Source organism: Piliocolobus tephrosceles, chromosome 6 (assembly GCF_002776525.5).
Source record: "Piliocolobus tephrosceles isolate RC106 chromosome 6, ASM277652v3, whole genome shotgun sequence".
NCBI lineage: Eukaryota > Metazoa > Chordata > Mammalia > Primates > Cercopithecidae > Piliocolobus > Piliocolobus tephrosceles.
This window is the reverse complement of record NC_045439.1, coordinates 129,345,181-129,357,688: the sequence shown is the minus strand read 5'-3', so window position 1 is coordinate 129,357,688 and position 12,508 is coordinate 129,345,181. Positions and strand designations below refer to the sequence as shown.

General features: G+C 38.0%; 1 protein-coding gene across 6 annotated transcripts in view; it reads right to left on the bottom strand.

Moving 5' to 3' along the window:
- The window catches only part of TTC23 (tetratricopeptide repeat domain 23), a 111,443-nt gene that overhangs the window by 86,220 nt on the left and 12,715 nt on the right, over positions 1–12,508 (bottom strand). For all 6 annotated transcript variants that reach the window (XM_026455449.1, XM_026455448.1, XM_026455451.1 and 3 more), the window contains exon 2: positions 4,335–4,540. In XM_026455449.1, the coding sequence (XP_026311234.1) occupies positions 4,335–4,520 (186 nt within the window). In that variant the 5' untranslated portion in view covers positions 4,521–4,540. The remainder of the gene's footprint in view (positions 1–4,334; positions 4,541–12,508) is intronic.

Here is a 12,508-nt window from a genome sequence, read left to right as displayed (position 1 = left end):
AGTAGCTGGGACTATAGGCACCCCCCACCATGCCCAGCTAATTTTTGTATTTTTAGTAGAGACGGGGTTTCACCTTGTTAGCCAGAATGGTGTCGATCTCCTGACCTTGAGATCTGCCTGCCTCTGCCTCCCAAAGTGCTGGGATTACAGGCGTGAGCCACTGTGCCTGGCTATTTTTTCTTTTTCAAAAATAGGTTGATAAGCTACTTGCAGGTTTACAGTCTGCTGTTTTAACAATTTATGAATAACTTCTCATGTCATCTTCTATGATATAACTTTGAATGGCTCTACCATATTTTATTACATGATTATATCACAACCGCATTACTCAATCCACTCTTTATTGGGCATTTAGGTGTCTGCAAATTTTTTACTCATTGAATATCCTGTATGGATAGCTTTGCACATACCCATAAACATTCCCACAAAATAAATTCCTACAAATGGGATCGCTGTGTAAAGGATATGCAAAATTCTGAGGCTGTGGGTAGCTATTGCTGAAGTACCTCTCCAAGAGGTTGCACCAGTTCATACTTTCAACACATCATATGTGAGCAGAAATGCCCCTTATGTTGAACTGCGTACAAATTGTGGAAGTTTTGTTTTGGTTTTAGTTTGTCAATTTGTCAGTTAGCCCATTTCTCCTGGATTTAGTCCACATTTTTCCCCCAAACTGATGAGGCTGAATGTCTTCATGTGTTAGCTGGCTGTTTGTACTTCTTTTGGGAATCACCTTTTTATTGCCTCTAGACACAGGAAGTTTAGGGAATGACTTCTTTGGAGAGAGAGAAAGAGAACAACAACTACAGTGTATGAAAGACAAAGAAATGATGACACCATCATGTAATCCAGACAGACAAAAAGAGGGAGATCTGTTCTGATAGTGAATCTGTCCCAAATACAGATTTCCAGCAAAGGGGACTGTGCAGGCTGAGTTGGGCTTCCCTGATAATAACCTTGGTTCTCAGGACCTGAGCGGGGATAGAGGTATACAAGAAACAGGTTGTCCTCCCTTCACTTCCTTATGTTATAAGGCAGGGTCCAAATATTCCTATTGGTTTTCCAACCTTTGTTCTACCAGTCCCAGTGGCTTTAGCAATAGGCATTGGTAAGGGGCAGACAGAAGACAAGTATGAAGTAGGAAGGCAATTTCAAAACTGGGAGGAGCCTTGGAAATAATCTAATCTGGTCCCCTCAATTTAAAGATTAAGGAATATAAGGCTGGAAAGTTGAGATGATTTACCAGCAAGTGGTAGCATCAGGAAGTGGTTAAACAATGAGGGGATGGATTGAGGACTCAGGAGTCAGCTTGAAGGGTCTCCCATTGGCAGATATGGAACAATCTGAGCTTCCATGAAAACAATAGGTTGTAGTGTATTTGAAAAATACAATTTCCTGAACCTATACTGATAGGAATAAATGAATGATAAATAAGTTGTGAAGAAAGAAAAGCTCTTCCTTATAATAGAATGCCAACAAACAAATGTTGAAAGAATGTGGAAGTCAGTGACTGGCTATGTGATAAACATCATAGTAATAACTGATTCAGGTGAAAATCATCAGTGAATACTAAAACTGATGGAGCGAAGTTTTAAATATATACATAGTCTCAGTGAATCTCCCCACAAAATACTTATTAATTACAAAGGGAAAAATAGCAGTTCTGCAGTAAAGAAACCTGCCAGACAGCACCTTAACCAAATGTTCAAGGTTGGCATCACTGTCACGAGACAAATAGACATTCTGCACCTCCTGACAGGATGCACTAAGGAGCGCCCCATGTCACACCTGTGGTATTCCTGCTCCAAATGTACAATCTGAATAGAATCATGAGGAAGCATAAGACAAACTCAAACGGAGAGATATTCTACAAAACAATTAGAGTACATATTTCCAAGATATCAAGATCATGAAAAACAAAGTAGGTTAAGCAACTGTTTCAGATTAAAGGAGACTAAAGAGACATGACAACTCTATTTAACATGAATTCACAGACTGAACCATGGGTCTGATTATTTTCTGTAAAGGACATTATTAAGAAGAAATATAAACAAGGTTTACAGAATAGATAATAGTATTATACTGCCATTAATTTCCTAATTACAATCACTGTACCGTGGCTATGTAAGGGAATAGCTTTATTCTTAGGGAATAAACACTGAAGAATTTGGGGGTAAAGGGCCATAATATCTATAACTTACTCTCAGTTCAGAAAAACAATGAGAGTTAGAGAACAAAGCAATAAAGCAAATGTTAACAATGAGTGAATCTTGCGCCTTTTCTGTAAGTCAGAAATTATTTTAAAATACAAAATTACCAAAAACCTGATATTTTAAAAAGTAAATTACATCATGTTAATACCTTGCGGAAAATATTTTTAAGGCCTTCCAGGGCACTTAGCTTGAAACCTGCAAGGCCCTCAGTGAACTGACAGCCTCTCTCACTATATTTAATGTCAGTTTGCAGCTTCTTCTCCTTGCTTCAAATATGTCCTGCTTGTGCCTACCTTGTACATTTATGTGTGCTATTTCCTCTCCCTAGAACTCTTTTCCCTCAGCTCCTCCACACTGGTTCCTTCTCTTCCTCAGGTCTCACCTTATCTTCCTGGAGGCCCTCCCTGATCACCCTACCCAAGACAGAGCCACTCTATGTCCTCCTTAGCACTTATCACAGTCTATAATAATCTGTCGATTATTACAGTGTCAATTGCCTCTCAGGTCCATTAGGGTATGCACCTTGTCTGTCCTATTCACCACTGTATCCTGGATTCTTCACCAGAACCACAGAACAACGACACGTTTAACACCATTCTAGATACACAGAAAATAAGTTAATTCTTTACATTTGTTAAATGCCTTGGGGCATGAGGGCTTAATTCTTTTGCAGAAGTCTGGTTGAGAAAGGCTGCCAGCCTAGAGCCTACAAATAGTAGGTACTGAGTATCTGTTGCATAATGAACAAGCACAACCTCAAAACCAAATTTGTGCTCTGTCTCTATAATCCTGGTCTTTCTCCTGTATTCACTATACTGATGAAGGTCATGGGCAAGTCTCCAATCATCCAAGCAGACTCAGACCTTGGGTGGTAGGAATTCTACACACCCCATCTTTCTCACTCTCACATCTCCATTCCCTATGTCCCCTCGGTCATCCAGTCCTGTCCCACTGATTGCATTTCTAAATTCCTTTCAAAAGAGCTCAGCATTTCTATTGCCTCTGCCACGTGTTGTTCAGGTCCTCATAATTCCTTGCCAGGATTATTACAAATATCCTCCTAACTGATGCTCCTCTTTCAGTTTTACTCTTTTTTTGTCCATACCCTTCATAGCTATGGGAGTGATTGTTCTTAAAATCAAATCTGCTCATGGCATGCTTCTACTTATAACCTCATGGTAATCCTCCATCATCTTCAGGGGAAAATCAAAACTCTTTCACTAGGCCTTGAGTGCCCTCTGGGTCTCAGTTACTGCCCATAATCCAGCTTCATTTCTTCCCCTATGTCACTAACACATTAGTCCCAGACAGCTCCTTATATTTCTCCAAACAGACTGCACTCCCTCAGACGTTTGGCTCTTGTCCATCTGCTACCTCTGTCCAGAACATTTTGGTCCTCTTCCTCACCTGTCCAACTCCTAAGCACTGTTTACCAATGCAGTCTACGTAACTCCCATCCCAAGAAAGTGTGCCTTACCTGCTGTCCCTCTACCACCTCCAGGCTCATTGCCCACCCCTTTCTGTTTTGTATCTATGTCACTCGAGCTCTCACAGAACTTATCAAACTGACTACCATTATCTGTCCCCCATCTATCTTCCCAACCAAATCCCGAGTCCCTCCAAGACAAAGACTGTGGCTTTTCCTTCTGTGCCCCTGGCACCTACATGGCACCTGGCACATATTAGGCATAAAATAGGTATTTATGATGAATGGAAGAACAGGACCCAACACATAAGAGGTGACAGAGAAATGCCTACTGAGTTAGTGAATGAGTAAAACTTTTGAGGAAAGAATGGGAAAGAAGCATGCAGAGAATAAGATCTGAGATTATAAGGAATTATAAGCTCTATGAGAGCAGAAGCTTCATCTGCTTTGTTTGTGTTGTATCCCAGTGCCTAGACTTGGCACACAGTGGGACCTCAATAAATATTTGTTGTTGGCTGTGCCAGCTGCTGTGCTTGGAGCCTAGAGATACTACATTCATTCATGGCACTGTCTTACATACTCTCTTGTACCAAACTGCTGAGATTAGGAATGTAATCTAAAACATTCTACTTCTCTTGATTATACCTTATAGCTCAAATCCCAGAGTAGAAATACAGGAACAAAAGTCTCCTTACTTCGTGACTGTTGGAATAAGACTTTGCTTTCTCTTCACAGAGATGGAGTTTCTCTCGAGGAGGCTGGAATAGTGCTGTCTGAGGCAGCTTGTTTTGGAACTTCTTTCTATGAGTGATGCTAACAGCAGCAACAACTTCATCTAGGTGGTTGGATATGTGGGTTTCCGTTTCCTGTGATTCTTGCATAGTTTTACATACATTGTCTTCTAATTTTAAAATAAAAAACAAAGACGTTAAATGATAATTTACATAGTTATTTTTAGAAATATACATTTCAACACTATACCATAATTTCTTTGAAATTAGTAGTATTATATCCCAAGATTATGATGGCTACTACTGACCTGCTGATTTCTACTTTCAACTAAATTAAACCCTCTTTCTTTATGTATACGGACACACATATATATACACATACATATACACACATACATACACATGTAATATAAACACACACATACATAAATGTATATGTGTATATGTGTGTATTATACACATACATATGTACGTATATAAAGTCCAGTAGAAATTAACTCAGCACATACATATGAATTTGTATGTACATATATATATATATAAAGTCCAGTAGAAATTAGCTTAGCCCAAACAGCTCTCAATGACCCCAGATTAAATCAGCTGAAGCCCAACTGACCCTGAGGTAGAAAACAAATAACTGTTGCTACAACTTTTACTTCTGGCCAAGATGAAGTAATAGTAACTACATTTATCCTCTGGCCTGAAATAACCCAAAACAAACAAATAAACAGCCCACAGAACAAAGGATAAAACAACGGTTTCAAGAAACAAGACAAGCAACGAGAGAGCAATTCCTGAGAGACAGAAAAATAAATCTCCCCAGTTTATTGCTTTGAGAGAGTTTCCAGGAAACAGCACAGGGAGAGGGCACCCAGAAGTTACCCCAGTGGACTACCTGAGTTGAGGAAGTAGAGTTGAGAATTTGGGGAGACCAAGGTGACTAGAACTGACAGGACAAATTACTGAAGAGGAGAAGGCTCCAGAGACAGAGGAACCAAGAGATTAGTAGAGGGACACCCTCAAGTCTAGGGACAGAATACTGATTAGCGTGTGCGTAAGGAAATTACTTAAGTCTGGAGAAAGAATCCTTCAACGAAGTTACAGGGAACAGTGTTTTGTGCTCACATAAGGCTGGTGCCTGTTCCCACCAACCAGACTGAAAAAATTTCTAATTCATGAGGCATTAGATAGATACTCAGAAGTCTTTCATCTCAGTAGGGCTGATAATTAGCTGTAGACTGAACACTGCTCAGATCACCACACAGATCATAAAAAGTAAGACCTAAAAGGATCAAACTGTTTCCAAGTGACTTGATTGCACTAGACGACAATACTCAAGGATGTTCATAGGAATACTAAAATAATTAACACCTAACAAGGTAAAATTCACAAAGTCTAGCATCCAAAGATTACCAAGCATCCAAAGAAGCAGGAAAACATGGCCCATAATGAGAATAATCAATCAATCAAAACTGACCCAGAATTGACACAGATGTTAAGTTAGCAAATAAAAACATTAAAACAGTTATAATAATTGTATTCTATAGGTTTAAAAAGTTACATAAAGACATGGAAGAAATAAAAAAGACCCAAATGGAACTTCTAGATAGAAAAATTACATGTGAAGATGAAAATATGTGGGATTAATGGCAGATTAGAAACTGCAGATGAAAAGATGAATTTGTAGACATAGCAATAAAAATTATCAAAAATGAAAAAAAACAGTGGGCTGTAACACAACTTCAAGTTGCCTAATATATATGTCATTTCATTCCCAAAGGAAAGCAGATTGGAGGAGGGACAGAAAACATATTTGAAGAAATAACGGCCAATATTTTTCCAAATTTAAGAAAAAGCATAAAGCCAGAGATCCAAGAAGCTCAATGAACATGAAACACAAAAAACATGAAGAAAACTATACCAAATAAAGTCAAAACATCATAAACAAATTGCTTAAAACTATGATAAAGCAAAAATCTCAAAAGTAGAGAAAAAGGACACATTACATGTAAAAAATAAAGATAAAGATGGTAACAGATTTCTTAGAGGAGTAAAAAGCAAACAAGTATGGAAAGAAAAAAGTTGGCAACCTTAAATTCTGTACTTGTGAAAATACCTTTCAAAAACAAAATTTTAAATAATTTATCACCAGAAGACTTGCACTACAATGTTCTCAAAGAAACCAGCGTGAGCCACTGTGCCTGGCCTGTTTTTTTTTTTTTTTTTTTTTTTTTTGAGACGGAGTTTTACTCTTGTTGCCCAGGCTGGAGATAGAGCAATGGCTCTATCTTGGCTCACCACAACCTCTGCCTCCCAGGTTCAAGCAATTCTCCTGCCTCAGCCTCCCAAGTAGCTGGGATTACAGGCATGCGCCACCATGCCCAGCTAATTTTGTATTTTTAGTAGAGACAGGGTTTCTCCATGTTGGTCAGGTTGCTCTCGAACTCCTGACCTCAGGTGGTGATCAGCCCGCCTCGGCTGCCCAAAGTGCTGGGATTACAGGCGTGAGCCACGACACCTGTCCTGTGTCTTAGTTTTAACAAAAAAGTTTAAAAAGTAAAAAAAGAAAATAAAAAATTTTAAAAATAGAAAAAAGCTTATAGAGTAAGGACACAAAGAAAGAAAAATTTGGCCAGGCACGGTGGCTCACACCTGTAATCCCAGCACTTTGGGAGGCCAAGGCAAGTGGATCACAAGGTCAAGAGATGGAGACCATCCTGGCTAACATGGTGAAATCCCATCTCTACTAAAAACACAAAAAAGTAGCTGGGCATGGTGGCACATGCCTGTAGTCCCAGCTACTTGGGAGGCTGATGCAGGAGAATTGCTTGAACTTGGGAGGTGGGGGTTGCAGTGAGCCAAGATCACACCACTGCACTCCAGCCTGCACAACAGAGCGAGACTCCATCTCAAAAAAAAAAAAAAGAAATGATCAAAAGGCCTGATAGGTATTTCTCAAAAGACATACAAATGCCTAATAGGAGTATGAAAAAATGCCCAAGATTGTTAATCATTAGATAAATGCAAATTATATCCATGAGATTTCTTCTTACACCTGTTAAAATGGCTATGATTAAAAAAAGAAAGATACATGTTGGTGAAGATGTGGAGAAAAGGGAATCCTTGCACATTGCTGGTGGGAATGTAAATTATGGAACACAGTAAGGAGGTTTCTCAAAAAATTGAAAATAGAACTACTATATGATCAAGCAATCCCCCTACTGGGTGATATATCCAAAGAACAGTATTAGTATATTGAAGAGATACCTACACTTCACGTTCATTGCAACATTATTGACAATGATCAAGATATGGTGTCAATCTAAATGTCTATCAACAGATGAATGAATAAAGAAAATGTGGTATGTACACACAACGGAATACTATTCAGTTTTAAAAAAGAAGGGCATCCTGTCATTTGTGACAACATGATGAACCTGGAGATATTATGTTAACTGAAATAGCCAGGCACAGAAAGACAAATACTGAATTATCTCATTCATATGTACAATCTACAAAAGTTGAACTCACACAAGTAGAGAGTAGAATGCTGGTTACCAGAGATTGTGGGAGGAGGAATAAATTCAAGAGATCTATTGTATAACATGGTGACTACTGTATTGTTTCCTTGCAAATTGCTAGGAAAGTAGACTTCAAGTGTTCTGATCATAAAAAGGGATAAATATGTGAGGTAATACATATGTTAATTAGCTTATTTAGACATTCCACAACATATACATATTTCAAAACATCATGTTGTACAAAATAAAAAATGAGAGAGATGCCATCATTACAAATTCTACAAATATTAAAAGGTTAATAAGAGAATATTATGAATACTTTTATACCATAAATTTGACAATACAGATGAACAAATTCCTTTAAAGACATAAACTACCAAAGCCCAAAATATTAAAAAAGAAAAACTGTATGATCATCTCACTCAACATAGAAAAAGCACTTGACAAGATCTAATACCTAATATCTATTCCTGATGAAACTTCTTAGCAAAGTAGGAATAGAATTATACTTCCTCAATCTGATAGGCACCTTTGAAAAACCTACAGCTAACATCGGACTTAACAGTGAAAGACTGAATACTTTATCTCTACGATTAGAAATAAGACAAGAAGGTTCACTCTCAATACTTCTATTCACCATTGTACTAGAGCTTCTAGCCAGTGCAATCAATCAAGAAAAGAAAATAAAAGACATCCAGATCAGAAAGAAAGAAATGAAACTGCCTTTATTCACAAACGGTACATCTCTACTATCATTTATATAGAAAATATGATGAAATATGCAAAAAACCTACTAAAACTAATAAATAAGTTTAGCAAAATTGTAAGACAGGGGTGTCTAATCTTTTGGTGTCCCTAGGCCACAATGGATGAAGAATTGTCTTGGGCCACACATAAAATACACTAACACTAATAATAGTTGATGAGCTTAAAAAAAGAAAAAAAGAAACTGCAAAGAAAAAAAAGTCTCATGTTTTAATAAAGTTTACAAATTTGTGTTGGGTCACATTCAAAACTGTCTTGGGCCACATGTGGCCCATAGGCCATGGGTTGGACAAGCTTGTTGTAGGATATAAGATCACTACACAAAATAATATTTTTCTGTATCAGCAATGAACAATCAAATTAAAATTAAAATATAATACCATGTGTAATAGCATAAAAAATATGGAATAGGAATCTTACCAAAAGATGAGTAAGACCTGTACAAAAGTTAAAACTACAGAACACTACTGAGAGAAATTAAAGAAGGTCTAAGTAAATGGAAGCATACACCATATCTATGGTTTGAAAGACTCAACATTATTAAGATGTTAATTCTACCTAAATTGAGCTACAGATTTAAAGCATATCCAATCCAAAACTCTACATGGGTTTCTGTTTTTGTTTTTTTCTTGGTAGAAATTGACAAATTGTTTTTAAAGTTCATATAAGAGTGCTAAGAATCTAGTACACCAAAATGACTTTGTAAAAGTAGAACACAGTTGGAAGATTAACATGGCTTTTTCCCATTCATTTATTTATAAAGTAGAAATTTAAACTTATTTAAATTTCTTTATTTATTCATTAAATCTAAAATATAGACTTTAGATTTTAATCTCAATGTGAAATTTAGACTTAAATCTAAAATACAGATTTATTGACTTATATTTATTATAAAGCTATGGTAGGCAAGGCAGTTTGTACTGCTGTTAAGATAGACAAGAAATGGAACAGAATGGAGAGTCCAGAAATGGACCCACACACACATGAATAACAGATTACTGAAAAATATGCAAAAGCAATTCCTTGGAGAAAGAAGTCTGTTCAACAAATGATACTGGAACAACTGGATATTCACACGTAAAAATAAAACAAAACAAAAAACTCCTTTGATCTATATCTCATAGTATATATAAAAATTAACTCAAAATTGAACAGAGCTAAATGTAAAACTTAAAACTATAAAAACAATGTGTAAGAAAACCCTTGTGACCATGCATTAGGCAAAGTTTTCCTAGATATGACCACCAAACATAACCAACTGGATTTCATCAAAATTTTAAATTTTGCTCTTCAAGAGAAACTGTTCATTAAAAAACTAGAGGCTGGAAGAAAATATTTTCATAAATATGTATCTGATGTAAGATTTGTATCTTACTGGTATAAAGAACTCTCAACACTCAAGAAAACAGCTCCCTATACAAATGGGCAAATTATTTATTTATTTATTTATTAAGACAGGGTGTCACTCTGTCACCCAGGCTGGAGTGCAGTGGCGTGACCTCAGCTCCCTGCAAGTTCCACCTCCCAGGTTCACGCTATTCTCCTGCCCAGTCTTCCAAATAGCTGGGACTACAGGAGCCTGCCACCATACCCGGCTAAATTTTTTTGTATTTTTAGTAGAGACGGGGTTTCACCATGTTAGCCAGGATGGTCTTGATCTCCTGACCTCGTGATCCGCCCACCTTGGCCTCTCAAAGTGCTGGAATTACAGGCGTGAGCCACTGCGCCTGGCCAAAAATGGGCAATTTATTTTAACAGATGCTTCATCAAAGAAGATATACCAAGAACAAATAAGCACATGCTTTATATTCAACATTATTAGGCATTAGGGAAATGCAAGTTAAAACCACAATGAGATGTTACTCATCAATTAGAATGACTAAAATTAAAAAGACTTATTGTACTAAGTGTTGATGAGGATGGGGAATAACTGGAACTCTCATATGCTGTTGCTGGAAATGTAAAATGGTACACTACTTTGGAAAACAGTTTGGCAGGGTTTTTAAAAAAAAAAAACTGTGGTAAAATAAGGCCAGACACAGTGGCTCATGCCTATAATCCCAGCACTTTGGGATGTGGAGGAGGGAGGGTCACCTCAGCTCAGGAGTTTGGGACCAGCCTGGGCAACATGGCAAAACTCTGTCTCTACAAAAAATACAAAAATTAGCTGGGTGCAGTGGCATGTGCCTGTAGTCTCAGCTACTCCGGAGGCTGGAGCAGGAGGATGGCTTGAGCCTGGGAGGAGGAGGCTGCAGTGAGCCAAGATCACACCATTGCACCCCAGCCTGAGAGAGGAAGACACTTTCTCAAAAAACAAAACAAAACAAAATTGTAGTTTAAAAAAAAAAATATATATATATATATATATATAATAAAATTTCTCATTTTAACCTTTTCATTTTTTTCCCTTTCTTCACACGGCCATTTTAAGCATTTTTGTTTATTTTTGTTTTTGAGATGGAGTCTTGCTCTGTCGCCAGGCTAGAGTACAGTGGTGCGATCTCGGCTCGCTGCAATCTCTGTCTCCTGGGTTCAAGCGATTCCCCTGCCTCACCCTCCCGAGTAGCTGGGACTACAGGTGTGCACCACCATGCCCAGCTAACTTTTTATGTTTTAGTAGAAATGGGGTTTCACCACGTTGGCCAGGATAGTCTCAATCTCCTGACCTTGTGATCCGCCTGTCTTGGCCTCCCAAAGTGCTGAGATTACAGGCCTGAGCCACCGTGCCATGACCATTTTAACCATTTTTAAGTGTGTAGTTCAGTGACATTAGGTAAATTCACATTGCTGTACAACCATTACCACTGTCTATCTCTAGAATTTCCTTCATCTTGCAAAACTGACACTCTGTACTCATTAAACAACAACTCCCTATTCCTCCCACCCTCCACCTCTGGCAACACACATTCTACTTTCTGTCTCTGAATTTGACTGCTCTAGGTACTTTGTATGTGTGGAATCGTACATTATTTTGCCTTTTGTGACTGCTTATGTCTCTTAGCATAATGCCTTCAAAGTTCATCTATATTGTAGCATGTCAGAATTTCCTTTCTTTTTAAGGCTAAATACTATATAACATACTGTGTTTATACATTTATCCATTAATGAACACTTGGGTTGCTTCCACCTTTTAGCTATTGTGAATAATGCTGCTATTGAACATTAATTTACAAGTATCTCTTTGGGTTTCTGCTTTCATTTTTGGGAGGTACATGCCCAGAAGTGAAACTGCTGGATCATATGATATGTTTTTAATTTTTTTTTTTTTTTGAGACGGAGTCTTGCTTTGTTGCCCAGGCTGGAGTGCAGTGGCGTTATCTTGGCTCACTGCAAGCTCCGCCTCCCAGGTTCACACCATTCTCCTGCCTCAGCCTCTGGAGTAGCTGAGACTACAGGCGCCTGCCACCACACCTGGCTAATTTTTTGTATTTTTAGTAGAGATAGGGCTTCACCGCGTTAGCCAGGATGGTCTCAATCTCCTGACCTCGTGATCTGCCACCTTGGCCTCCCAAAGAGCTGGGATTACAGGAGTGAGCCACCGCGCCCGGCCCTATGTTTTTAATTTTTTGAGGAAACATCGTATTGTTTTCCACAGAGGCTATGCCATTCCCACCAGTAGAGCACAAGGGCTCCAATTTCTCCACATTCTCGACAAAACTTATTTTTTTAATAATAGCCATCCTAATGGATATGAAGTGCTATCTCATGGTGGCTTTGATTTGCAGTTCCCTAATGACTAGACATTCTGAACATCTTTTCATGTACTTATTGGCCATCTGTATACTTACTTTGGAGAAATGTCTATTGGAGTCCTTTTCCCACATTTTTTTTTTTTTTTTTGAGACAAGGTTT